Raw genomic sequence first — 24,121 nt, forward strand, 5'->3', positions numbered from 1 at the left:
AAAAATGAGAGGTGATAGAACATTTCAGGGTTTTCTTCCCAGTTTAACATTAGGACCGCTTGAAAGTCAGTGGCAGATCCAACCACCACCCTCCCCCACAACCCAACAAATGAGAAACATTTCGGAAGGAGGACAGACACAGGGCAAACTCCAAATTCTGGTGTAGAAGAAACCTCAACAGAACACCCCTATGCCCCAAGGGAAAAAAAAAAACAGCTACCCTTCACAGCCTGCAAGCTTCCACTCCCACCTAGATGGCACAACAAGAAAGGAGTTTGGGGAGAAAATATGTTTGTTTACAGCACGCAAGCCTCTCTTGCATCAGCTCAGAAGAAAGACAGGAAGTTGTCATCCAAAGCAACACACGCCACGCAAACTGCAAAAGAAACAGTTCTGGGGCGTCTTGTATTGGCCACACGGCCAATTCATGCTATTTGTCTACCAACAAACCAGTAAAAACTGAAGGCATCTGGCCATTTCATATGTTCTCTGTGAGTCCAGAGTGAATTCCTGGGCTTGGGGCGGCCGAATTTGTATTGGGATCATGGGTGCAAAGGGATGAGGGATTTACTCACAAGAATTGCCAACAGTGTAAACAGCAACTCTTTGGGACCATTTCAGGTTGGCCGCCCTCCAATTGCTGTGTACCCATAGCAGAGGGGGAGGGGACACAAAAGACTTCGCAACATAGAAACTGGCCATTAACACGTCCTCGATATGTCTATCTAGCTTGTCCACCGCTTCTTCAAACTTTCCCAACTTATCCCTGGTAGACATGAGGCTAGCAATCAGCACTGTGCAAACTTGCACAGTGTGTTCACCCAACGTGACTGTGTCCTGGTTACTGAGGTAAAATACTCTGCCACCTACACGCAAAAAGTACTCGCAGCAAGCCACTGTCAAGAGGCGTGCCGCTTTAACGACCTGTTTTCTGTGGCACGCGAGGATGTGATCTGGACGATTTACTGCTCTAAGCCCTCCCCTCAGCTCAGATGGGGGGAAAAAAAACCCCTCACGTGACCACACGCAAAACGATTAGCCCTCAGTGGGTGATCAGAAAAGTGTTAGTCACACACCTAAAAGTTGATTTATTACACTAGATCCTGCCAGGGTGGGAGCTTGAAGGAATCAAAGGGGTCAGCCGGTAGGGAGATAATTTAAAACCACATGCAGCTCAGGTGTGTTCGATGGGGGTCTGCACTTCCCCATTCCTGGTTCAATCAAAAGCACAAACTCCCGGCCAGGTCCGGCCTCCATCACTCCCTCTACCAAACTGCAAGAAAGGTGTCTGTCACAATTCACCATGTGGTCTCAAAACCAGCTGTGGGGAGTGGGAATCTCAGGCCAACGCAAGGTGACGTGACTCCATATGCGTTCCCTTAAGGCTCAAGAGTGTGTGATACAACTGTAGTATTATTTTAAATCAATACAGAATTTTTTTTCCCCCTAGGATTTAGAAATGGGCCCTAATTTTCAAGGGTCAGGATCGTGGGCAATGCAAACAGGCGAGATCAAATTTCTCAGCATCACAATGCACTTATTTCATACTCCTTTCTAACTTAATTTCCCATGTCCCGCACCGCACTATCATCCTGGCAAGAGAAACAGACGGCCTCCCCCCACCTCCGCAAGGCAATGGCGTCGCTTGACAAATAACCTCCCCTTCCACTGCAACTTAGGACATCCGATGTGCAAAGAAAAAGTCTCTCTGGCTCGCTGAGGTCTATTAAGCCTCAAATAAAACCCAAAAGTAATTAAGCCTAAAGATCAGATGTTGGATCCACATTTATAATCTAGCAAGATGTTTTCTTTCACATACCCCCCCCCCCCCCCAAAGGCTTCCTTTCCCCTCCTTCCGTTCAATTCAAGGTCCAAGGGAGCAGATGATGAGCTTTGAAGACAGTCAACGACGACAACGAAAAGTTGACCCTCAAGTTGAGTGGAGAAGGACCAGAGATGCAGAGATGGGCAACACGAACGGAGCCGGCCTTTCCTTGGGAGGCTTCGCCAGCCATCGCCTGGAGAAATTCAGGACTGATCGTGGGAAATGCTCAGGTTCTGTCAAGGAAAAAGAAAAAAATGGTGAGTGGATGTAGGTTTGGGGAAAAACGACCCCAAAAAAGAGAAGCAAGAGATCCTTTGCATGCACCGTGGAAACATTCCCAGGGGGGCGGGCAGGAGAGAAAGTCCACAATGACCCCGTTGTTCAAGGCAGTTGGTCTGAGCGCAAACCATGAGCAAATTGTTCACAATCATGCAACTTTGCCTCCTAGCTCGGACTGAGTTCTGAAGGTTTTTCCAATCAGATGAGCTCCTTCCCACCCGAGCAGCCTTTTCTTACTTCCCGCCACTTTCATCAATGCTACCGGAGTACAGAAATGGATATATCACTGAAAGCTCTGGCAACCAAATGCCTCCACAGAGGAAAAACCAGCCTATATGTAGTATTCATTGATCTAAAGGGAGCGTTTGACTCCGTAGATAGATCACTGCTATGGCTTAAATTACAGAAGCTTGCTATAGAACCCAGGCTTCTTTTACTAATTAGGTCTCTATACAGTAATCCCACCTGTCAGATAAGGTGTTCATCATCAGGTCCTCTGTCACCCAAAATATTGGTCTCAAAGGGGGTAAAACAGGGTTGTGTGTTGGCACCTGTATTATTTAACCTTTTTTTTGTACGATCTTGCCCCCATTTTGAATAACTCCAACCCTCATTGTCCTTATCTGAACGGTGTTCCTTTGTCCATCCTCCTTTATGCCGATGATGCAGTCTTGCTATCAAGAACAAGGTTAGGTCTCAAAAACTCCCTGATCAAATGCGAAGAGTATTGTCGAAACAATAGGCTGGTTATTAACCCTGTGAAATCTAAAATAGAGGTCTTTTCTAACATCTTTAGACCCATGAGATGGTCCATCCAAGGAGTTGACATAGAGCAAGTCAAATTGTTCAAATACCTTGGGATAACATTTCATCATAAGTTAAGCTGGACCACTCATAGGGATAAAGCTATTAAAGGTTTCAAGAATCTGTCCGCTGCAGTTCTGAAATGTTTTAACGTCCATTGTGGGAGGTTTATTCCAGCAGCACTGAAGGTGTTTAATGCCAAGGTGGTCCAGTACCTATTGTATGGTATCCCTGTCTGGATCCAAGCTTGGCACAAGAACCTGGAGCGCATCCAATCAAACTTCCTATACAAGATATTTGGCGCCCCACATTGTGTCCCTTGTGGTGTGCTTTGGAATCAGGGCAACATCTACTAGGAAACTAGGGCATGGGCTGTAACATTTAAGTTTTGGCTGCATCTCTGCTTCTGCACAGATTCGAAAAGCTTATCTCTGCTACAAATGAGGGAGCTGCAGCTTTCGAAGTGGTGGCTCCATATTGAAAAAAAATCTTCTCCTTGGGTTTCTCATGGGAGTCTCTTCATATGCTTACCACCATGGAAATTTACCATCATCTAAAGACCAGACTGTATGACCAGGAATACCAATCTCTCCTGTGTGCTGCACAAAGCTCCTGTTCCCCTCTATACTTTGGAATCACACCCCAGAAATCTAGCCCTGCTGTATATTTAGAACAGCTTGTCAACTATAAGTGCAGATGGGTCATGACCAGAGCAAGGTGCATCTCATTCCCCTCTGTCGATCTTCAAGGTCGTTTCCTTAACATCCCACGAAGTGAGCGATGTTGTCGGTACTGTCCCAACACTATGGACTCAATCCCTCATATCCTGCTTTACTGTTCGAGGTATGATATTAGAACTGATCTGGGAGCTTTACTACCTCTAGAATTTATGTTTTTCTCAGACAAACTAAAAATGTCTAAGCTATTGAACAGCCCTCATGTAGAAATCTATGAAGCAGTTGCCACATTTTTTAATCCGTGTTCTACATGATGTGTAACAATGATCCTGTTATTGTACTTGGAATGTATGGTACTTCTGGTTTTATGTCTAACAAAGGTTTTTGGATTGGATTGGATATATCAGCAGGTTCTCAAAACTGGGGTCCAGACCCAATAGCGGGCTAGGATTCTCTGGCAGGTGGCTGAGGAAGCAAGATACAGCTGGGAGACTTGACAACAAACTTCAGTTTGCTTCAGCTAAAAATGGTTCTTTCACTGCTTGGGACAGCTGGTGACACAGCTATCGGACACAACCTGACTTGTTTGGGTCAGGTTGCAGGAAAAGACCATTGAGGTAGTTAGAACACTGCTGAAGGAGAAATGGGGTTAGGATAAAGGGCGTGCATTTTGGGGAGCAGGCTCTGTGTTTTGGGGAACAGATGCTACAGTTATGGACTAGCACTGTCCAGCTCCAGTCTGTTCAAATTGTATACTGGTAACTGAATAGGTGTCCAGACCTGGATGTCCCAGGCTATTCCAACCTCATCAGACCTAAGCTAAGTGGGCTGGTCCAGGTTAGCACTTGAATGGAGGACCACTAAGGAAGTCCAGGTATGCTACACAGAAGAAGGCAATCGCAAACCATCTCTAAACACCTCTTGCCTTGAAAATCCTCCAGAGCCGCCAGCTGCGACTCTACGGCACTTCACCCGCCCACGCCCAACTGAGAAGGTATTGCAGATAAAGGTTGTTTTTCTCCTTCAAGGGAACCAACCTATCAAGTCAGGATCGGCTTTTTTTCCCAGCCTTCCAAACGCTGGGAAAACTACGGCTCAGATCAACAACAGCCGTCAGCTTCGAGGATAAGCAAACGAATCCATAGAACTTTAGGCCAACGGCTCTGAAACCCTGCTCTGCAGGCCTACTGGTCTGTTGTATCACCTCCAGATTTACTTTGAACCCCAACTCACATTCTAAAAAGCCATTCCAGTCTGCACGTGGTATAGCTTCGGTTTTCAAAGAATAAGGGTCTAGTTCACAGATCTAGTTCCTTAGCACCATCCTTCTCACGGCTAACTGTCCCACATCAACGAAGGGCATGCATGCTTGCTAGATTTAATGCATCACCCTCTGCCTTCTTCTATGGGAGATCATAAAATCCCATTTCTGAGTAGAGCCTGCCCATTTGGGCAATCTGAGGTAGAATCTGTTACCCCGGTTCTTTTATATTGTTCTTTTTATTGTGACATTTGAGCTGTATTGATCCGCGACTTTGTGGAAAGGAATGGTTGTCTTGTTGATTTTAAAAGCTCTCTTATGACTAACTAGATCCAAGAATAACTGAATTGGTCGGAAGGTTTATACCAGTGGTTCTCAACCTTCCAAATGCCACGACCCTTCAATACAGTTCCTCATGTTGTGGTGACCCCCAACCCTAACATTTATCCATTTTACAGATGGAGAACATTGATTCAGAGAGTCTTAGGTGACCCCTGGGAAAGGGTCGTTCAACCCCCAAAGATGCTGCAACCCACAGGTTGAGAACCGCTGGTTTATACATAGAAACTATGAATGGAATGTTGCATATTTCAACGGTGGGTTTTGGAGTGTTCATACCCAATTTTACTTTATTTGTGGCAGTGGTCCCATTACATTTTAACCCTTTTGTCATTTAAATGCCAATAAAAGCTTTGTTTGGTAAAAATCCAGTTCTAGGGGATCAAATATACTGATAATCATAGTTCAAGAGCACTAGAGAGAGCCAGCGTGGCATGGTAGGTAAGAGCAGGGGCACTCTAATCTGGAGAACCGGGTTTGATTCCCTGCTGCCACTTGAACTGTGGAGGCTTATCTAGTGAACCAGATTAGTTTGTGCACTCCCAACACATGCCGGCTGGATGACCTTGGGTTAGTCACTCTCAGTCCCACCTACCTCACAGGGTGTTTGTTGTGAGGGGGTGGGGGGAAGGGAAAGGAGACTGTAAGCCCCTTTGAGTCTCCTTACAGGAAAGAAAGGGGGGATATAAATCCAAACCCCCCCCCCGCCCCCCAGTGACTTCTATCTGAAGGTCCCTAGTTTAGATTTTGGCATCTTCAACTAAAGCAGGGGTAGGGAACCTTTAACACTCAAAGAGCCATTTGGACCCGTTTTCCATGGGAAAAGAAAACACTTGGAGCCGCAAATAATTTTTGACATTTAAAATAAAGATAACACTATATATATTGGGTTTTTTTTACCTTTTACTCCGCTCATTCTGAGAAGCGCATGGATGTGTCTGCCCTGCTGCCTGCAGGGCGGGCAAGGATGGGGCCAGCGGCTCGGCCTTGCCGGCCGCCAGGAAAGCGCCCACCCTGCTCAAACGGGGCGGGCGAGAGGGGAAGCCCGCGGAGCGGCCCACCTGGCCGCGGGCAGTTGGTGCGCCCGCCCTGCTGCCTGCAGGGCGGGCAAGGATGAAGCCGGTGGCTCGGCTCGTGGAGCCACAGTGCAAGGGCAGAAGAGCCGCATGCGGCTCTCGAGCTGCAGGTTCCCTACCCCTGAACTAAAGTATCGCAAATAGCAGAGCTGGGGAAAGAAGAAGAGTTTGGATTTATATCCCCCCTTTCTCTCCTGCAGGACACTCAAAGGGGCTGACAATCTCCTTGCCCTTCCCCCCTCACAACAAACACCCTGTGAGGTAGGTGGGGCTGAGAGAGCTCCAAGAAGCTGTGACTAGCCCAAGGTCACCCAGCTGGCGTGTGTGGGAGTGCACAGGCTAATCTGAATTCCCCAGATAAGCCTCCACAGCTCAGGCGGCAGAGCTGGGAATCAAACCCGGTTCCTCCAGATTAGATACACGAGCTCTTAACCTCCTACGCCACTGTCCAAGGACCTAGACACCTGTGTAGTGAGAATGGATACATTTGCTCATGGGTGCATATGACAGCATATGAGGAAAAGCACTGCACATTTTGAAGTTCCTTCACAGCTGTGAGTTTGGATCACCTTACCGCAGGCATGCCTCCTCCCACCCAGCAGAATGAGTGGTAGAACCAACGGCCCCCACTTCACGCTGTGTGTGTAAGACAACTTTTTGTATGGTTTCCCTCTCTGAAAAAGGTCACCCTAAGCAGAAAGCTAGCACAACAAGGAATGCACTGGAGCACGCTAGCTTTCTCTCCTTGTAGGGAATTTTTCCATATACAGGGAAGAAGCAAAAATGCCCCCCGCCCCAATTTGCACCTTGATGATTTCAATCCATCCTCCCCACTTCATTCTACTGTGGGACACACAGACCAGCATAACTGAACCATTCTGTGCAACTCTACATGCTTGTCACCCAGCAAAATGTTGCTGCCCTAAAAGATAAACATTGCCCCTAATCTAATTTTGCAGCCATTGAAGTTGCAAAGATAAGCTTAAGCCCTTTCGGGATAGGGCGGTATAAAAATCGAAATAATGAATGAATGGGAAAAATGGGAAAAATGGGAACAATCGCCAGAGAAGCCAGAAAAATGCACAGAATCTCGGGATAGCAAGCAGCACAGACAGTTTGCTAGCACAAAAAATATTTCCAGGAAGGGGCAAAGCCTTTAAGATGCAGCTAGAGGGTTAGTACAAAATTATGAAGGAACACGCCAAGAAATCCCAGTGGGAAGGAAAATGCACTAGCACAAACCAAAGTATACACACATTCTCTCTGCACACACAAACACCAGAAATTGTCCTGAGCAGGCACTGTTCCGGTGAGATCAGACTAGGGTAGGGAAACCACAACACGCAGCGGCAAACTGTTTTACCTGGGAAATATGAGCAAAGCAAAAAATTTGAAAAAGTGACAAACTGGCCGTCTTTCAGCACAGAAAGTGAGGTGGGGGGGAACGGGGAGGGGAGAGAGAGAGAGAGAGAGAAAATAAAAGGCGGTGAATGAAGAAAGTTTGCAACAGAGTGACCTGTAAGGACCACACAGAATCGGGGCTCCCCGCAAGACAAGGGGACCAGTGGGATTCAAAGCACAAGCTCCTCGCCTGAATTGTGGGTGGAGCTGCTTTGATCCCAAAAGGCAGGCAATTGGTCTATCTCGACCAGTAAAATACAGTGGGTTTTCATCCAGTCCTTCTTCCCAAGGGGCTCGTGGTGGCACGTTCGGTCCCCTCCCTCCCTTCTTCTCCATTTTATCCTCACAACAATTCTGCAAGGTAGGTTGGGCTGAAAAAGAACGGCTGCCCCAAAATCAGCCAGTGAGCTTTGTGGCCAGTTGGAGATTTGAAACTTCACTCTCCTAATCCTAATTTGACACTTGAACCACTGTTTCACACAGGCTGTAGATAGGGGGAAAGGGGAAATCGGGAGGGATGGCTATCTGTTTCAATAATAAATCAATAAATAAAATAATAAATAATAACTCTTTCAAAAGCTGGCCTGCACGGAGGAAGGGGCTTGGGGCTCAGTGATAAAGATATTATGCATATATCCTTCCATTTGTGTTGTTTATATATATACACACACACACACCATTATATTTACATTATTTTATATTTGCTTCATCCCCACATTCAAGTGCACGTAACAATCAATTTTTTGTTGCACCCGGGTGCAACAAAAAATTGAGAAAGATTGTTACGTGCACTTGAATGTGGGGATGAAGCAAATATAAAATAAATATAAAATAATGTAAATATAATGGGGGGGTGTATGTATGTGTGTGTGTATAAACACAACACAAATAGAAGGATATATGCATAATATCTTTATTTATATAAGACAGCCAGAGTGCAACAGATGTAGTGGGATTGCATATAGTTTACGACCAGTGGTGGGATCCAAAAAATTTAGTAACAGTTCCCATGGTGGTGGGATTCAAACTGTGGCGTAGCGCCAATGGGGCTGGGCGGGACACAACGGGGGTGTGGCCGGGCATTCTGGGGACAGGGCATTCCTGGGCGGGGCAGTGGCAAGGACGCAGCCGCTGGGCCGATCCTTGGGCGGGAAACGAATTCACGCAGGCACAGGCTGCCACACACGTCGGTGCACCTCCTGCTAGACTGCTTCAAGTTCTGCGTGCTACTGCTGAGAGGAGGGGCGTAACTAAGGCAAAAATCACGTGGCAAAATCACCCATTAGTAACCCCCTCTCGGCACACACAAATAATTAGTAACCTACTCTCAGGAACCTGTGAGGACCTGCTGGATCCCACCTCTGTTTACGACTGCTGCACTCATTCATTTTTTGATTCGGGTTATGAACCAGCGCATGCTAGCAGGGAACAGTTTTGTGTCATTTAATACCCCTCCTGATCTGTTATTTCCAGGATACCACATAGATATGGCTACAGGGCCACAGTCTTAAGCAGAGAAAAGGCAGCAACCCAGATTCACGAGACAGGGAGCTTGCCAGGGGAAAACTCAAAAGTGCTCACGGCAAGAAAAGAAAACCAGGCCCGCCAGGCAATAAAGAAAGGAGTCGCCTCCTGAGAAGATACTTACAGGCAGGCCTTGCCAAGGAAAGGCTGTAAAAGAGACAGAGAGAAAAGGGAAAGAAATGGAAAAAAAGAAATCAGTAATGAGGCGCAAAGCAAAAGGGGACCAAGGAGCAACAGAAAGTTCACACAAAGAGCTAAATTGGTTTGCAAGGAGGAGCAAAAAGGATGCGACTGCCGCGCCCACTCAGAAAGCCACTGCCACGATTTCAGCATTACAGGGCCTAACCTAGGGTTGCCAGCTCCGGATTGAGAAACACCTGGATATTTTGAGGGTGGAGCCTGGGGAGGGCTGGGTTTGGGGAGGGGAGGGATTTCAATGGGGTTTGATGCCATAGAGTCCACTTTCCAGAGTGCCATTTTCAGTATAAGATCATCGTATACTGAAAATGGCACTCTGGAAAGTGGACTCTATGGCTACAACATAGATATGGCTATAGTGCCACAGTCTTAAGCAGAGAAAAGGCAGCAAGCCAGATTCACGAGACGGGAGTAACCACTGATCTTATAGTATTCTTTGAAAATGGATTCCTCCCGAGGAAGGTCTTTTGGGCAAAACACATAGGAAATGTTAACTGAGCGATGAAATATATTTTTACATATTTTGCACCACCAACCATGCTCTTCTGAATCTCAGGCACGTGAAGGCCAATTTGGATTGGGTCACAGGGAGAATGCAAGCTTTCCTTCCCTGCTCCATTTTTTTTCCAAAATGAAATGTCCAAGGAGTATCTTGCTCTGCCCCAGTAGGGAAAATGTGGATACACTGACACGCTACACAAGAGCATCCTTTTGTCCAATTCCCGTTATGTCAACAAAGCCTTCATAGAAAGGTTCTGATCGATCCATAACATTCTCCTACGCAAGCTTCACTGACCAAAATGATACAAGTACCAAGCTTCTCAGAGTTGACTCAGAGCCTTAGATGCAGAAATTAACTGTTTTGAAAATTTTTAAAAGAAGATTCTTTTGAAAGCAAAATCTTATATATTAAGATTTTGAAAAGGAGCATTAAGATATAGAAAGGAGCGGAATGGCCCAACCAAAGGAAATCTTGGATGGGAAGGTAAACCAGTGTCTCATTCCTACATTAGTTTGTATCAAGGGCTTGAAGGGATACAAGCAGTGGTGGGATCCAAAAATTTTAGTAACAGGTTCCCATGGTGGTGGGATTCAAATAGTAGCGTAGCGCCAATGGGGCTGGGCAGGGCACAATGTGGGTGTGGGCGGGCATTCCGGGGGCGGGGCATTCCTGGGCGGGGCTGTGACAAGGATGTAGCCGCTGCGCCGGTCCTCAGGTGGGAAACGAATGCACGCAGGTGCAGGCTGCCATGCATGCCGGTGCACCTCCTGCTAGACCAGAGGTCTGCAACCTGCGGCTCTCCAGATGTTCATGGACTACAAATCCCATCAGCCCCTGCCAGCCTGACCAATTGCCAGGCTGGCAGGGGCTGATGGGAATTGTAGTCCATGAACATCTGGAGAGCCGCAGGTTGCAGACCCATGTGCTAGACTGCTTCAAGTTCTGCGCGCTACTGCTGAGAGGAGGGGCGTAACTAAGGCAAAAATCATGTGGCAAAATCACCAATTAGTAACCCCCTCTCGGCACACACAAATAATTAATAACCTACTCTAGGGAACCTGTGAGAACCTGCTGGATCCCACCTCTGGATACAAGCCAGTGTGGTGTAGCAGTTAAGAGTAGTGGACTCTAATCTGGAGAACCAGTTTGATTCCCCGCTCCTCCACATGAAAATTGCTGGTTGACCTTGGGTCAGTCACAGTTCTTTCAGAATTCTCTCAGTTCATGAAGACAGGCAATGGCAAATCACCTCCGAATGTCTCTTGCCTTGAAAACCGCCCAGGGTCATAAGGAATGAGGTGTCTTGACGGCGCACACATGTGCCCCATTATTCCAACATGAAGCCGCATGCTTTCACACAAACTTGCAACACACACACACACACCTCTCCCCCCAAAAAAGCACATCCATTCAAGCCCAGCTCTTTCAAACACACAAAAGGACGGGAGTGAAAGCCGGCGCTGGAGATGATCTCAGAGAAGTACCACCATTCGGCAATTAAGATGGTCAGAAAACAATGGGAAAAGACACAGACGCGCTTGGACAAGAGCCACGGCGTGGCCTCCACTACCACCACCACACGGAGACAAACAAAAACAAATCAATGAAAGAAGGTAACCAACTTGTCCAGGTAGCTGCACGGGCACCTCCTGGGGCATACAGACGGGGTGAGCAGCTGAAGCGGCGGCAGCCACATGCTCCTCAAAGCTGTTGATGCGCGGCTTTTTGGTGGGCTCGGGGCTCGCTAGAGGGGTGACGCTATTGCGGCGCATGAGGGTGTTAGGCCCCTTCTTTGCATCCTACATTTGAGTAAGACAAAAGATAAAAAAAACAAAAGAGGAAGAAGGTGATAGTTATGAAAAAAAAGCAAGTTTCTCGTGTGCTTCCTTCTAAAACACATGTTGGGTTAATCAGTTTGCCAAACACACACGCACGCGCACACAGTGTGAAGGTTAAGAAGGTGGGGGACGTATCTCAAGAAGAGTTGGTCTGCAATAGCAGAGTAAGTTTTTGAGTCCAGGAGCAAGACGATTTCCGAGCTTTAAGCTTTGGAGAGTCAAAATCGGAATGGAGATCCCTGGGCCCTTACACCCCAATCGGATAGGGTCAACCACTTCTGGACTGGGAAATGGCTGGAGATTTGGGGGGTGGAGCCTAGGGAGGGTGGGGCTTGGGGTGGAACCTCACCAGTGTCTACGAGTTCACCCTCTAAAGCAGCCATTTTCTCCAGAGGAACTGTTCTCCGTAATCTGGAGATCAGTTGTAATTTTAGGACATCTCCAGGTGCCATCTGGAGGTTGGCAACCCTAGAGTCAGAGGCGGGAAGGGAGCAAAGAGTGGAGTCAGGATGCAAAGAACTGTTTGGCAACTGGGGGAGACCAGGTTGCTAGACTAGACAGACTGCTTGTGATTAGAGCAGGGCAGAAATGCTTAAGGAGCAGAAAATTAGCAACTATAGAGAGACAATCCTATGTCCCTATTCAGCTATGGGAGGAGAGACTCCCTTCTTTGAAACCCCCTTCCCACCTTCTGACTGGGATGAAAGGGCTCAAGGATCTCCATGACTACTTGTACATCTAAGAAGGCAGCGTTGACTCTCAATAGCTTATGCGCTGGAAATCTTATGAATCTATTGGACAGAAGGTGCTATACTGGACAGAATTAGCTAATATTATGATTCCAGCAATTTATTTGCACATACACACTCCAGAGGCCATTTTCTTTTTGCAGACAAGACTAAATGCATCATGGGAGAATCCCCAAGTTTACCTCTAACCACATCTGAAGCAATCTGACAGTCTTTTTTTTTTTACTTTTATCATCAAAACAGAGGGAGTGCGTGAGGGGAACTGACAACAGGGCCCTTCACTGCGGGGCGAGGGGGGGCACAACATCTTGTCCTTGGCAAATTTCAGGTTTGGGTTTCTTTAACCCAAGTTTCGGTAAAGCCGAATAAAGCCGAATAAAGCCGATACCCATTTATTCGGCTGTTATTGAAAAATTTCAGATTAAACCCACCCAAATTTTTCAGTTCTCTAACCTGCGGGGAGAACTGCCCCCGCCAGTGTTTCCCAAACCCCAGATAGCTTGGAAAGCATCAGTGGGGGAGAGAACTCCATGCTGCACTGAGCTTGCTCTTAGCGGCTGAGGGAAGGGGGAATTGAAAAAAAAGTCAAATATTATTCATCTTTTCCGGCACCAGGTGAATTCGGCTCTTCCAAATACACTTGGTTTTTAATGAGTATATTAAAAATGCAAAAAAGCCAATATGGGTTTTTGTTGCGGGGGTGGGGGAGGTTCAGGTTTACCCAAATCACCACCTTTACCCTTAACTGCCTTCTGTTAATTTAAGGATTTCGCTCATAGCGCTGATTCAGGAGGTGAGCAGAGAGGGAAGGAAAAAATTGAAAAGGCTCTGGAGAGAAAGTTGGGGACAAAGTTTAGCTCCTGTTAACTCACTAATGCAGTTTTAAGAACATAAGAACTAGCCTGCTGGATCAGACCAGAGTCCATCTAGTCCAGCATTCTGCTACTCGCAGTGGCCCACCAGGTGCCTTTGGGAGCTCACGTGCAGGAGGTGAAAGCAATGGCCTTCTGCTGCTGCTGCTGCTCCCGAGCACCTGGTCTGCTAAGGCATTTGCAATCTGAGATCAAGGAGGATCAAGATTGGTAGCCATAGATTGACTTCTCCTCCATAAATCTGTCCAAGCCCCTTTTAAAGCTATCCAGGTTAGTGGCCATCACCACCTCCTGTGGCAGCATATTCCAAACACCAATCACACGTTGCGTGAAGAAGTGTTTCCTTTTATTAGTCCTAATTCTTCCCCCCAGCATTTTCAATGAATGCCCCCTGTTCTGTGTTTTGTGCAAGACAAAGAGAAACTGGACACCACCCTTTCTTTAGAGCTAAATAAGGGGACATGTGCATTGGCCAATCCTCAATCTAGGGCTGTTGAGTTGGGAAATTTCTGGAGATTTTGGGGTACAGCCTGGAGAAGATGAGGTTTGTTGAGGGAAGGGAGCTCAGCAAGGTGTAATGCCCCACCCAGAGCCCCCCCTCCAGAGCAGCCATTTTCTCCGGGGATCTATCGCTGTAGTCTTCACTCATAACTCCAGAAAATCTCTGGGTCCCACCTGGAGGTTGGCAGCCCTACCTCAATCACATCTACTATGGCCTTAAGCATCAGTACAGCAATAAAACCTTAGCTTCACAATTTACCCTCTGGCAGGTCAAAAGAAAAACACACCTGCAGCATCCATTCTGCAAGGTAAATTCAGCAATAGGCTATCACCTGGCGTACTCACAAAAAAAATAGCGCAGAAGCTTTATGATCCTATGCACTAAGGCAGCAGCCAAAGTAAACAAAGTTCAGTTCGCCTTGGCATTCGCATTACACTACAGAATCAAACCTGGAAGGGACCTTAGAGGACATTCCATCCTCTGATCAACAAGGGAAATCCAAGCCTAGAGCACTCTAGTAGAGATATCTGTTCCCCCTGGCCACCAGAGTGGCATAGGGCAACAGGGCTACCAGATCCAGGTGGGGAGACTCCTGGAGATTTTGGGGATGGAGACTGGAGAGGACAGGCATCTCAGTGGGTTATAAATGCCACAGAGTCCACTCTTCAAAGCAGCCATTTTCTCCAGGGAAACTGATCTCTATAGTCTGGAGATCACTTGTAATTGCAGGGGATCCCCAGGTCCCACTGTCCACTGCCTTCCCTAGCTGAGACACCTCCCAAAAGGGTGAAGGCAACTGGTGGCTCTTACTGTTAAGAAAGTTTTTGCTAACGTTCACCTGAAATCTAACCCTCCTGCAAACTCTTTAGAGAGCGCCTTGCCATCTGGAGTAATGGAGAACAGTTCTTTTGGCCTATTTCTTTGGGACAGGCCTTCAGACGCTGAAAGAGCACAACTATGCCTCCCCCACACACTTCTCCAGGTTAAACAGACACAAGGCCCTTCAACATAACCTCCCTGGGCTTATTTTCCAGATCTCCGACTGACTGTCTGTCACCCTCCTTCAAAACTAGTTCAAATTTCCCTTTATCTTCCTTAAAATGCTAAACAGGAAATGATACTCCAGAGAAGGTCTGAATAATAACACGGTAAAGGGATTGTTAAAGCAAGGTCCAATAGAGAAAAGCATGACTGTCATTAGTAGTAAATTTGTCTACGTTGTTAAAGGGCAAATGGATTTTTTAAAGTGCTAGCCCTCAGTGCAGACGAAACTGGGAGTCCTTATGGAAAATGCACATTGTTTCTTTCTGTGAATCTTTTTTGTGTCCTTTGTGATGTAAAGCTGGGCAAGTACTAATAAAAATTTACCTCCAAAATGTTCACAACCCGTCTTTCAAATGCCAAAGCACCAAACCACATAAAATTCTTTGTAAAGGTACAGTTGTAACAGGAAATACAGTTAATATTCACCCACATCCTTGTTTTTTTTCAGCAGCAAGGAAACCAAGTGTTAGGTGACGCTCCCAGGTCACAACCACTTCACTGAACAATTTTTTAAAAGGCTTTGCTGACTTTCTGAAACCTTAAAAGTAGAGAGGCCGTTCCAAGGTGTGGGACCTCCACCGAGTAGGCCCTGCTTCTACCGTGTTTCCCCGAATATAAGACAGTGTCTTATATTAATTTTTGCTCCCAAAGATGCACTATGTCTTATTTTCAGGGGATGTCTTATTTTTCTGTGTCTTCTATCTCGGACAGGTGCATGCTTCCTAAACAAAAAACTTTGCTATGTGTCTTACTTTTCGGGATGCCTTTATATTTCCTCGTGACTTCATAGCAAAACCTCTACTATGTCTTTTTTTTAGGGGATGTCTTATATTCGGGGAAACAGGGTAGTAAGTAACAGTCTAGTTTCCATGAAGGACTGAACATTTTTGGGAGCTCAGGAACACAATGGACTGGGTCTACTCCATTCCCAGTTGGTCACAACTGGGTTCATGAAGGGGTAACTTTCTAACTGGAGAAGGTGACGGGCCACCACAGAAGGCGTCGGGCGACCAACCACAGTGGGCCACAAGCAGAAAGTTAAAAAATTTAAATGGAAATTCACGTTCTATTTCCGTGCCTTTCTGCTAGAGGATCACAAAGAAACGATTCATGGATACTGCCACAAAGCAACAACAAACTTCCATCTTTGAGCAAAGGCTCAAACACTAGCTAGGTGAGAAATGTTTGGGTAAGATTGTACGGGGCATAGGAATGGCTATGGCGGGCGCCATTCAGAAAGCAAGCCCTAAGTCAGATTCTCACGTGGCCCAGCGATTTCCCCATTTGGAGGTCTCCCAATCCCAAACCCTGCTCTAAAAGCTAACAAGGTTGGACCATGGGGCACTGCAGACTCAAATGCCCTTTTAGTGACAGAAAAAGTCAACTCTCCATCCCTAAGTGCAGAGTTTCTAACTCTATTGGTAGCCCCGTGAAAACACTAAAAAAGCCCCAGGATCTGCTCCCTGCTTCGCTTCGTTTGCTGTCCTTGCACTCTCTGGAACACATTTTTATTCCGCCCTTCTGCCAGACATCTCAGGGCACACTAGCCTCCCTTCCTGGGTTTTATCCTCACAACAACCCTGCAAGGTAAGGCACGCAGAGTGCGAGTTTCGTGGATGAGTGAGGCTGTGAACTCAGATCGTCCCAGCCCCACTCTGTACCATGCTCGAGCTGGCTGATTTCTGACAAGAATATAACGCTGCTCGTGTGCGCTCCAACATTCTCCGCCTCAACTTAAAAAGTGCTTTCAAAAAAGGGTGGGAAACTGAAAAAGCAAGAAGGGGCAAACCAAGTTGGCGGGTGGGTACAAGGGTGTTTGTTAGAGAGCAGCTTTCTGAAGTCACTTTTTTGTATATGGAGATACAACCACCTTCTGCGTTAGGAACGACTATCGAGGAGAAATGCTACTCGCAACGGGAGTTAGTCAAATCTTAGCATGGTTTTTTTCAAAACTCAGGGTCCTACTCAGGAAGGAAGAAACCAATGGCCAAAGGGCTCTTCTCACCTCCGGTTTGTCCCGATGGGTATTCACAGCTTCAATGTTCAAAAAGATGGATTCAACTCTGCAACCTTATTAACAGGGAGGGAGGAAACAAAACACACGGTACAATTACTTACAAAGCTTAGCTGATAAAGCAGCACATGCAACAATAGCTTTAGGCTGGAAAGAAAAGCAAAAATGGACAATCCAGAAATGGTTGGAATATTTCTGGGAACAAGTAACACTGGACATTTTCAAAATAATAACAAAAAAAACTGTGGCAAGATAAACAGAACAAAATTTTGAAGATATGGACTATATTATTATTATCATAATCATCATCATTATTTATATTTATAAACCGCCCTCCCCCGAAGGGCTCAGGACTGATATATGCGGACTGGATGAAAGAAGCTGGAGTCAATGGAGTCATATATGCGGACTGGATGAAAGAAGCTGGAGTCAATGAGGAGATATGGGAGAAGAGATTACTGCTTGATAATCTCTTATCAGATAATCAGATAATCTCTGATAAAACTATGAAGAAAATACAGGGGCAAGGGGAAAAATGTATTGTTTGAAAACGAATGAAGAAGAGCATTAATAAATGGAATATTCAAATTATACAATAAAAATTATTTTAAAAAAACAAAGCTTAGCTGATAAACCAGTTAAAAAGATTAATCAATAGATTAAAAATCAGGAAACACCTCCCCCCCCTCATTTGCAAGTGTGGAAGAGCCACAGCAAACCAGGCCTTCCCTTTTTAAATATTATCTGCACCCTCACACACAAACATGCAGCACGAGGACTAGAAATTTGACCTTTTCCACATCTAACTGGGTGGATGCAATGAAAGCGAAATTCTGCAGTTTGTCATGTTCTGCATACTAGCAGGTATTTGTGGGAGCTGAAGACGACCTCCCTCTTGCTGAGGAAAGCAACAGGACGCCAAATGAGTGAGTGAGGTACCCACAAAGTCGTGGGGGAAATCCCCTGAGTCACAAAAGCCTGCTCCACAGTCTCAGGACTTAAGGACATAAGAACATAAGAACTAGCCTGCTGGATCAGACCAGAGTCCATCTAGTCCAGCACTCTGCTACTCGCAGTGGCCCACCAGGTGCCTTTGGGAGCTCACATGCAGGAGGTGAAAGCAATGGCCTTCTGCTGCTGCTGCTCTCAAGCACCTGGTCTGCTAAGGCATTTGCAACCTCAGATCAAGAAGGATCAAGATTGGTAGCCAGAGATCAACTTCTCCTCCATAAATCTGTCCAAGCCCCTTTTAAAGCTATCCAGGTTAGTGGCCATCACCACCTCCTGTGGCAGCATATTCCAAACACCAATCACACGTTGCGTGAAGAAGTGTTTCCTTTTATTAGTCCTAATTCTTCCCCCCAGCACTTTCAATGAATGCCCCCTGGTTCTAGTATTGTGAGAAGGAGAGAAAAATTTCTCTCTGTCAACATTTTCTACCCCATGCATAATTTTATAGACTTCAATCATATCCCCCCTCAGACGTCTCCTCTCCAAACTAAAGAGCCCCAAACGCTGCAGCCTCTCCTCATAGGGAAGGTGCTCCAGTCCCTCAATCATCCTTGTTGCCCTTCTCTGCACTTTTTCTATCTCCTCAATATCCTTTTTGAGATGTGGTGACCAGAACTGGACACAGTACTCCAAGTGCGGTCGCACCACTGCTTTATATAAGGGCATGACAATCCTTGCAGTTTTATTATCAACTCCTTTCCTAACTATCCCCAGCATAGAGTTTGCCTTTTTCACAGCTGCCATGCATTGAGTTGACATTCCCATGGAACTATCCACTAAGGCGCCCAAATCCCTTTCCTGGTCTGTGACTGATAGCACTGACCCTTGTAGCGTGTATGTGAAGTTTGGATTTTTTGCCCCTATGTGCATCACTTTACATTTTGCAAGGACAAGGATCGCCCCCTTGGGCAGGGAATCCTGCTTTCCCTGCGCTCTGTAAGAAGTTGCAGGCACTCACCATAGGCCACGGGGGTCAGTTTCAGCACTGTGTGGAGAGGACATTTCAAATAAGGCATCTCCTCTGAAAAGAAGCACAGCCAAAAACAGTAAGTCAGAGGGGCACTGAAAGGCATACGAGTGGAAGTTTTCTGCAGGCGTTATAAACTATGCAAAAGCCATCTGGCAGGACTTTGCACGATGGCCCAGCTAAACAGGGCTGCTCCCCGCGTGAAAAGGCAAAGTCCCCACGCGAAGAGGCGAAGTGAAAATTTAACAAATACACCACAGTTCAAGGAGGTTTATGGCACAATAAAAATGACTGGACTTCCAGGGTCACAAGACTCAGGCGTTAGCAATTAAAACATAGTAAGCTGCTGTTTTAAGTGTATAAAAGCATTTTAAAAAAATGTTGTAAGTTATTAACTGTTTAGCTTGTTTTAACAATGTGTGATTTCAATGGAGGGGGTGATTTCGATGTTTTTGAAATGTGACTTTATCAGACATGTTTTAAAGTGTTAACTGCCTTGAGAGGGCAGAACGGCGGGAATTCTGTACATAAATGACTAATGATTTAATTCAGGAGCAAAATCCCATGAACCACAACTAAGTTGTTAGTCTTGAAAGGTGACACAGGACTTTGTCAGGTGACTGCAGCAAATTAATTCATCTGCTTCATTTATACTCTGCCTTTCTCCCCAGTGGGGGCTCAAAAGTGGCTTACAGCATTCTCGTCGCCATTTCATCCTTGCAACAACCCTGCGAGGTAGGTTAGGCAGAGAGTCTATGTGACTGGCCCAAGGAGACCAGTGAGCTGCCATGGCAGAGTAGGGATTCAAACCAGGGTCCCCCAGATCCTAGTCCTACACGCTGACCACCACATCACAAGGCCAACCCTCTGAAAACCACCACCAATTAATGGGACACTCCTGGTTTGAAGAGAAGAGGAGTTTGGATTTATATTCCACTTTTCTCAATCGTAAAGAGACTCAAAGCAGCTTACAAACTCCTTCCCTTCCTCTCCCCACAACAGACCCCTTGTGAGGTGGGGCTGAGAGAGTTCTGAGAGAACTGTGACTAGCCTGAGCAGGCTTAGTGTGGAAGAGTGGGGAATCAAACCCAGTTCTCGCTCTTAACTACCACACCGGCTCCGAGAGCATACCTGTGAATACCTTGAAAGGAAGAATCAAGATACTAGGCAACCAGTGAGGGCAGAATAAACGCAGGCCCCATACCTGCACTCTTGTCCAGGAAGTAGGCCAAGAGGCATCTCATCACAGCCTGGTGACAGATGACAAGGACATTCTCCTGCCGCTCCAGCTCCATGATGACCGGCTCGAGACGCTGCACCAAGTCCTGATAGGACTGCAAGAAAGACACCAGGTTCCTAAGAGGCTGCCAGCAAAGAGCTCCCCTAGACGTTCCAGCATCCTCCATTTTGTTTCCGAACAACACCGTTCACTTTTGCCAATTCAGCTGGCACATTTGTTTTATCAAAGAGGGGGGACTGCATTGGCCGGAAACAAAAACAGTTGAAAAACCTCTCCTGTTTTTATGCTCATCAATTGTGGGAGGGGGGAGAAATACGCACACCTGTACGTTTTCCCTGGTGGGAATATAAACGGCACAGGGACATCCCACCCCCCGACTAGTAACAAATTGGCAGGCGAAGAAAGGGTTAAAGTCACAACGCCCTCGACCCCCTCAAAACCATTTCTACCAGCGAAATTTACAAAGGAAAGAACATTATTCAAAACAAGCAAGAATAGCAGCATTGTGCTTAGAAGGGAGTAAAGAACCTCCCTTGATCGCCTGTGTTACCGAGCTTAACAGTTAGAATATATTTTTGAAGTAGCAATGGGGAATAACTCAGCTTGGCAGTGCGAGAGGCAGGTAGGGCAACACCTGCATGTCCTCAACCTAAAGCAGAGGCAGCACAGGGCTGCAATGTGCCTTCAAAAGCAAACCAGGCATCTGTTGCCTCTAGTTTGCAAGCAGGCACCCGCATGCTGCGGCAGGTTGTTTTTCTGCTAGTTATCCAGCTCTAGAGAGTATTTTAAGGAGGACTCGGGATCCTTGAAAAATTCCCACGGGGGGCAGAACAAAAGAGGCACGAATAAAAGACGTCAGGGCCCCAGGACTTAGAATGGACCCGGACGTTGTTTAATTGTGTTCTCAAATTCTGCCCTAAAGAACTCTAATTTTACTGAAAAGAGACAGAGGCAGAGAGGTAAGAACTCAGCCAAGCCTATTCAAACTAGCAAAAGAACTCCGCCCCAGACCCTTTTGGGTTCCAAGCATGACGTGCACACGCACGCACACGCAAACAAAATTACACTGACATTTTTTGTTTACAATAATCTGGGCCAGGGGTCTGCAACCTGTTCATGGACTACAATTCCCAACAGCCCCTGCCAGCATGGCCAATTGGCCATGCTGGCAGGGGCTGATGGGAATTGTAGTCCATGAACATCTGGAGAGCCACAAGTTGCAGATCCCTGGTCTAGGCCAAGGGCGTCCAACTCTGGCCCTCCAGATATTCAGGGACTACAGCGGCCATGCTGGCAGGGATTGATGGGAATCATAGCCTATGAACATCTGGAGGGCCAGAATTGGACTCCCCGGGCCTAGGCCTTCCAGCTTACGTACCTCCCCAGATGGGTAGCGATAATAATATTTGTCCTGGTCTCGCAAGACAAACTCTTCTGGATACTTCTCTTTGATTTCGTCATAAGTCAACTCTTCGCACACACCCTATAGGGAGAAAGAAAAAAGATTACCACCCTGCTGCCATTTGCAAACAGGCTTCAAGGGGGAAAGGCAATCTAACTTCCTGAAATGAGGCCAGAAGAAAGGGATGAAATACCCAGAAGCCTCTCCACCAGATCTTGGCCCAGCTACAACCAAAGACAAGCCTCTGGGTGCCAGAGATGGGACCACCACAGAAAAAGCACTGCAGTATAGTAGTCACAGCTTCAGCATGCAACTAGGGAGATCTGGATTTGAGTAACTACTTGCTCATGAAGCTTATCTTGGCTTGGCCAGAGTCTCCCAGCCTAACTGACCTCACAGGGTTGTTTTGAAAAAATGTACACCCAATCCTGAGCTCCTTGGAGTCAGGGCAGGAGAGACAGACGGCAGCTTGGATCTAGCTCTGCTGAGAACTCCCTCCAGAGGAACACTGAGGATTAAACTTCTATTGCTCCATTTTATTGGACTATTGCTCCATTCTATTGCTCCGGGGAGTCCAATCTATTGCTCCATTTTGCTAGCAAATTTCTAGCTGACAAGCAGGACAAATGCCAGTTAGCTCTGCTTGAAAGGACATCATTTGGGGGGGCTGAGGAAGAAGGAAAGAGGGACATGCTTTCCTCTTCAAATACTAATCTACCCAAGCTTTCTAAGGAGTTCACGACTGTGTATGTGAATTTTGCTCTACAAAAATCATCTTCACAACCACGCTGTGAGGTAAGTCAGGCTGAGGAAAAGAACTGCCCCAAAGTCAGCCACTGAGTTTCCCGACAAAGCAGAGATTTGCCCCTGAACCTCCCGGCCCCTAGTCAGACAGTCTCTAAGCAGCTGGCACCGCGACTTTGGTTTCAGCCCATAATAGTCCAAAGCAAGAACTCCACTACGGCGTCCTATCTGCGTTCCAGAGATGGCGCTTCCCATTTGCTCGCATTATGGCAGGTCAGAAGCGCCCGGCCGTCTGGATCGTCCTCTTCAGCTGGCTGGTCCACACTTTCAGGTCCTTCAAGTTCTGCTCCTGAACAAAACGGTTCAGTGCAATGGAAAACTGAAGAGGAAGAGCAAGGGGAGACAGTTACAGCCTTCTGCTCCGAGCCCCGGAACTTTCTACTGATCCCCGCTCAGAATTCCCTCCCTTTCTATCCTCTTTTTCCCTTCTTCTTTTGTATGATAAAAATGTATATTTTAGTTGTATACTCATTAATTCTAGAAAACATCATTTTGTAAAAGCATAGAAATTGTGAAGAGTACATAATAAATGTACTGCTTTTTTCTGATATTTTCTGTTTCTTCTATATTACATGGTAAATATTATCTTTTTTGTATTGTAACCAGGGGGCATACATTGAAAATGCTGAGGGGAAGAATTAGGACTAATAAAAGGAAACACTTCTTCACGCAACGTGTGATTGGTGTTTGGAATATGCTGCCACAGGAGGTGGTGATGGCCACTAACCTGGATAGCTTTAAAAGGGGCTTGGACAGATTTATGGAGGAGAAGTCGATCTATGGCTACCAATCTTGATTCTCCTTGATCTCAGATTCCAAATGCCTTAGCAGACCAGGTGCTCAAGAGCAGGAGCAGCAGCAGAAGGCCATTGCTTTCACATCCTGCATGTGAGCTCCCAAAGGCACCTGGTGGGCCACTGCGAGTAGCAGAGTGCTGGACTAGATGGACTCCGGTCTGATCCAGCAGGCTTGTTCTTATGTTCTTAAAGATTTTTTTTTTTTTTTAAAGCTGGGGTGGAGCTGCAGCGGGGGCTTTCCCCAGCAGGGGCGCAGGGCACGCGCGCACCCCGGGCACAAGTTTCCCCTTGCTCCACCTCTAGACAGAGGGAGCTCTAACTCTCGAAAGTTCATACCCTAAACTTCTCACTCATTTCTGAGACGCTACTGGACACAGTTCTGCTGTCTCCAAAAGGGATTCTCTTGCCCTCACCTTCTTGCCTCTGCTGGAGAGGCCCAAATCCCCTCCAATCTTCCCTTTGAGGTTGGATTCGCTCTCGCCGTGTCGGCACAGGTAAATGGTGCGTGGCTGAACGTGGATGTTCATCAGGTAGTAGACGATTCGACTCTGGATGTGGTCCTGAACCCTGTTCACCAAGTACCGCCGACCCACGTCGATCACTTTGATCAGCGACAGCTCTCTGCGGGAGAGACGCGGTGCACAGCCGCCGTGAAAATCAAAGCAGCCCATCCCACGGAAACCCAAAAGTTGCCATTTTTTTAAAGGACAGCATGCACATGTGGAACAAATCTTGCCCGAACACGTGGTTTCATGAAGCAAGTCCAAATCCAAATCATTTTATTTACGGTCATCGACCAGAACAGAAATAACAGAAATACACAATTCAGCAATAATGAATCACGAATCAAATATAGTACATAGTACAAAATATATAGTCAATATTGCTGACTGAGGGGATGTTTGCAGGAATTAAATAATTTATATAAAAAAAATTTTCCTGTGACTTATGTTTAAAATCCCATTACACCTAAAATTGCGATACAATGGATAAAA

General features: G+C 46.5%; 1 protein-coding gene across 1 annotated transcript in view; it reads right to left on the minus strand.

Moving 5' to 3' along the window:
* The window catches only part of PFKFB3 (6-phosphofructo-2-kinase/fructose-2,6-biphosphatase 3), a 43,741-nt gene that overhangs the window by 1,283 nt on the left and 18,337 nt on the right, over nt 1-24,121 (minus strand). The window contains exons 8-18 of the mRNA XM_048501496.1: nt 23,540-23,747; nt 22,559-22,648; nt 22,488-22,493; nt 21,502-21,606; nt 20,088-20,217; nt 18,875-18,937; nt 16,897-16,961; nt 11,509-11,685; nt 9,311-9,333; nt 7,625-7,675; nt 1-2,058 (exon numbers count right to left, since the gene is read on the minus strand). The exon at nt 1-2,058 is cut by the window's left edge and continues 1,283 nt beyond it. Coding sequence (XP_048357453.1) covers nt 2,052-2,058; nt 7,625-7,675; nt 9,311-9,333; nt 11,509-11,685; nt 16,897-16,961; nt 18,875-18,937; nt 20,088-20,217; nt 21,502-21,606; nt 22,488-22,493; nt 22,559-22,648; nt 23,540-23,747 — 925 coding nt within the window. The 3' untranslated portion in view covers nt 1-2,051. The remainder of the gene's footprint in view (nt 2,059-7,624; nt 7,676-9,310; nt 9,334-11,508; nt 11,686-16,896; nt 16,962-18,874; nt 18,938-20,087; nt 20,218-21,501; nt 21,607-22,487; nt 22,494-22,558; nt 22,649-23,539; nt 23,748-24,121) is intronic.

The sequence above is a fragment of the Sphaerodactylus townsendi genome, linkage group LG06 (assembly GCF_021028975.2).
Source record: "Sphaerodactylus townsendi isolate TG3544 linkage group LG06, MPM_Stown_v2.3, whole genome shotgun sequence".
Classification (NCBI taxonomy): Eukaryota; Metazoa; Chordata; class Lepidosauria; order Squamata; family Sphaerodactylidae; genus Sphaerodactylus; species Sphaerodactylus townsendi.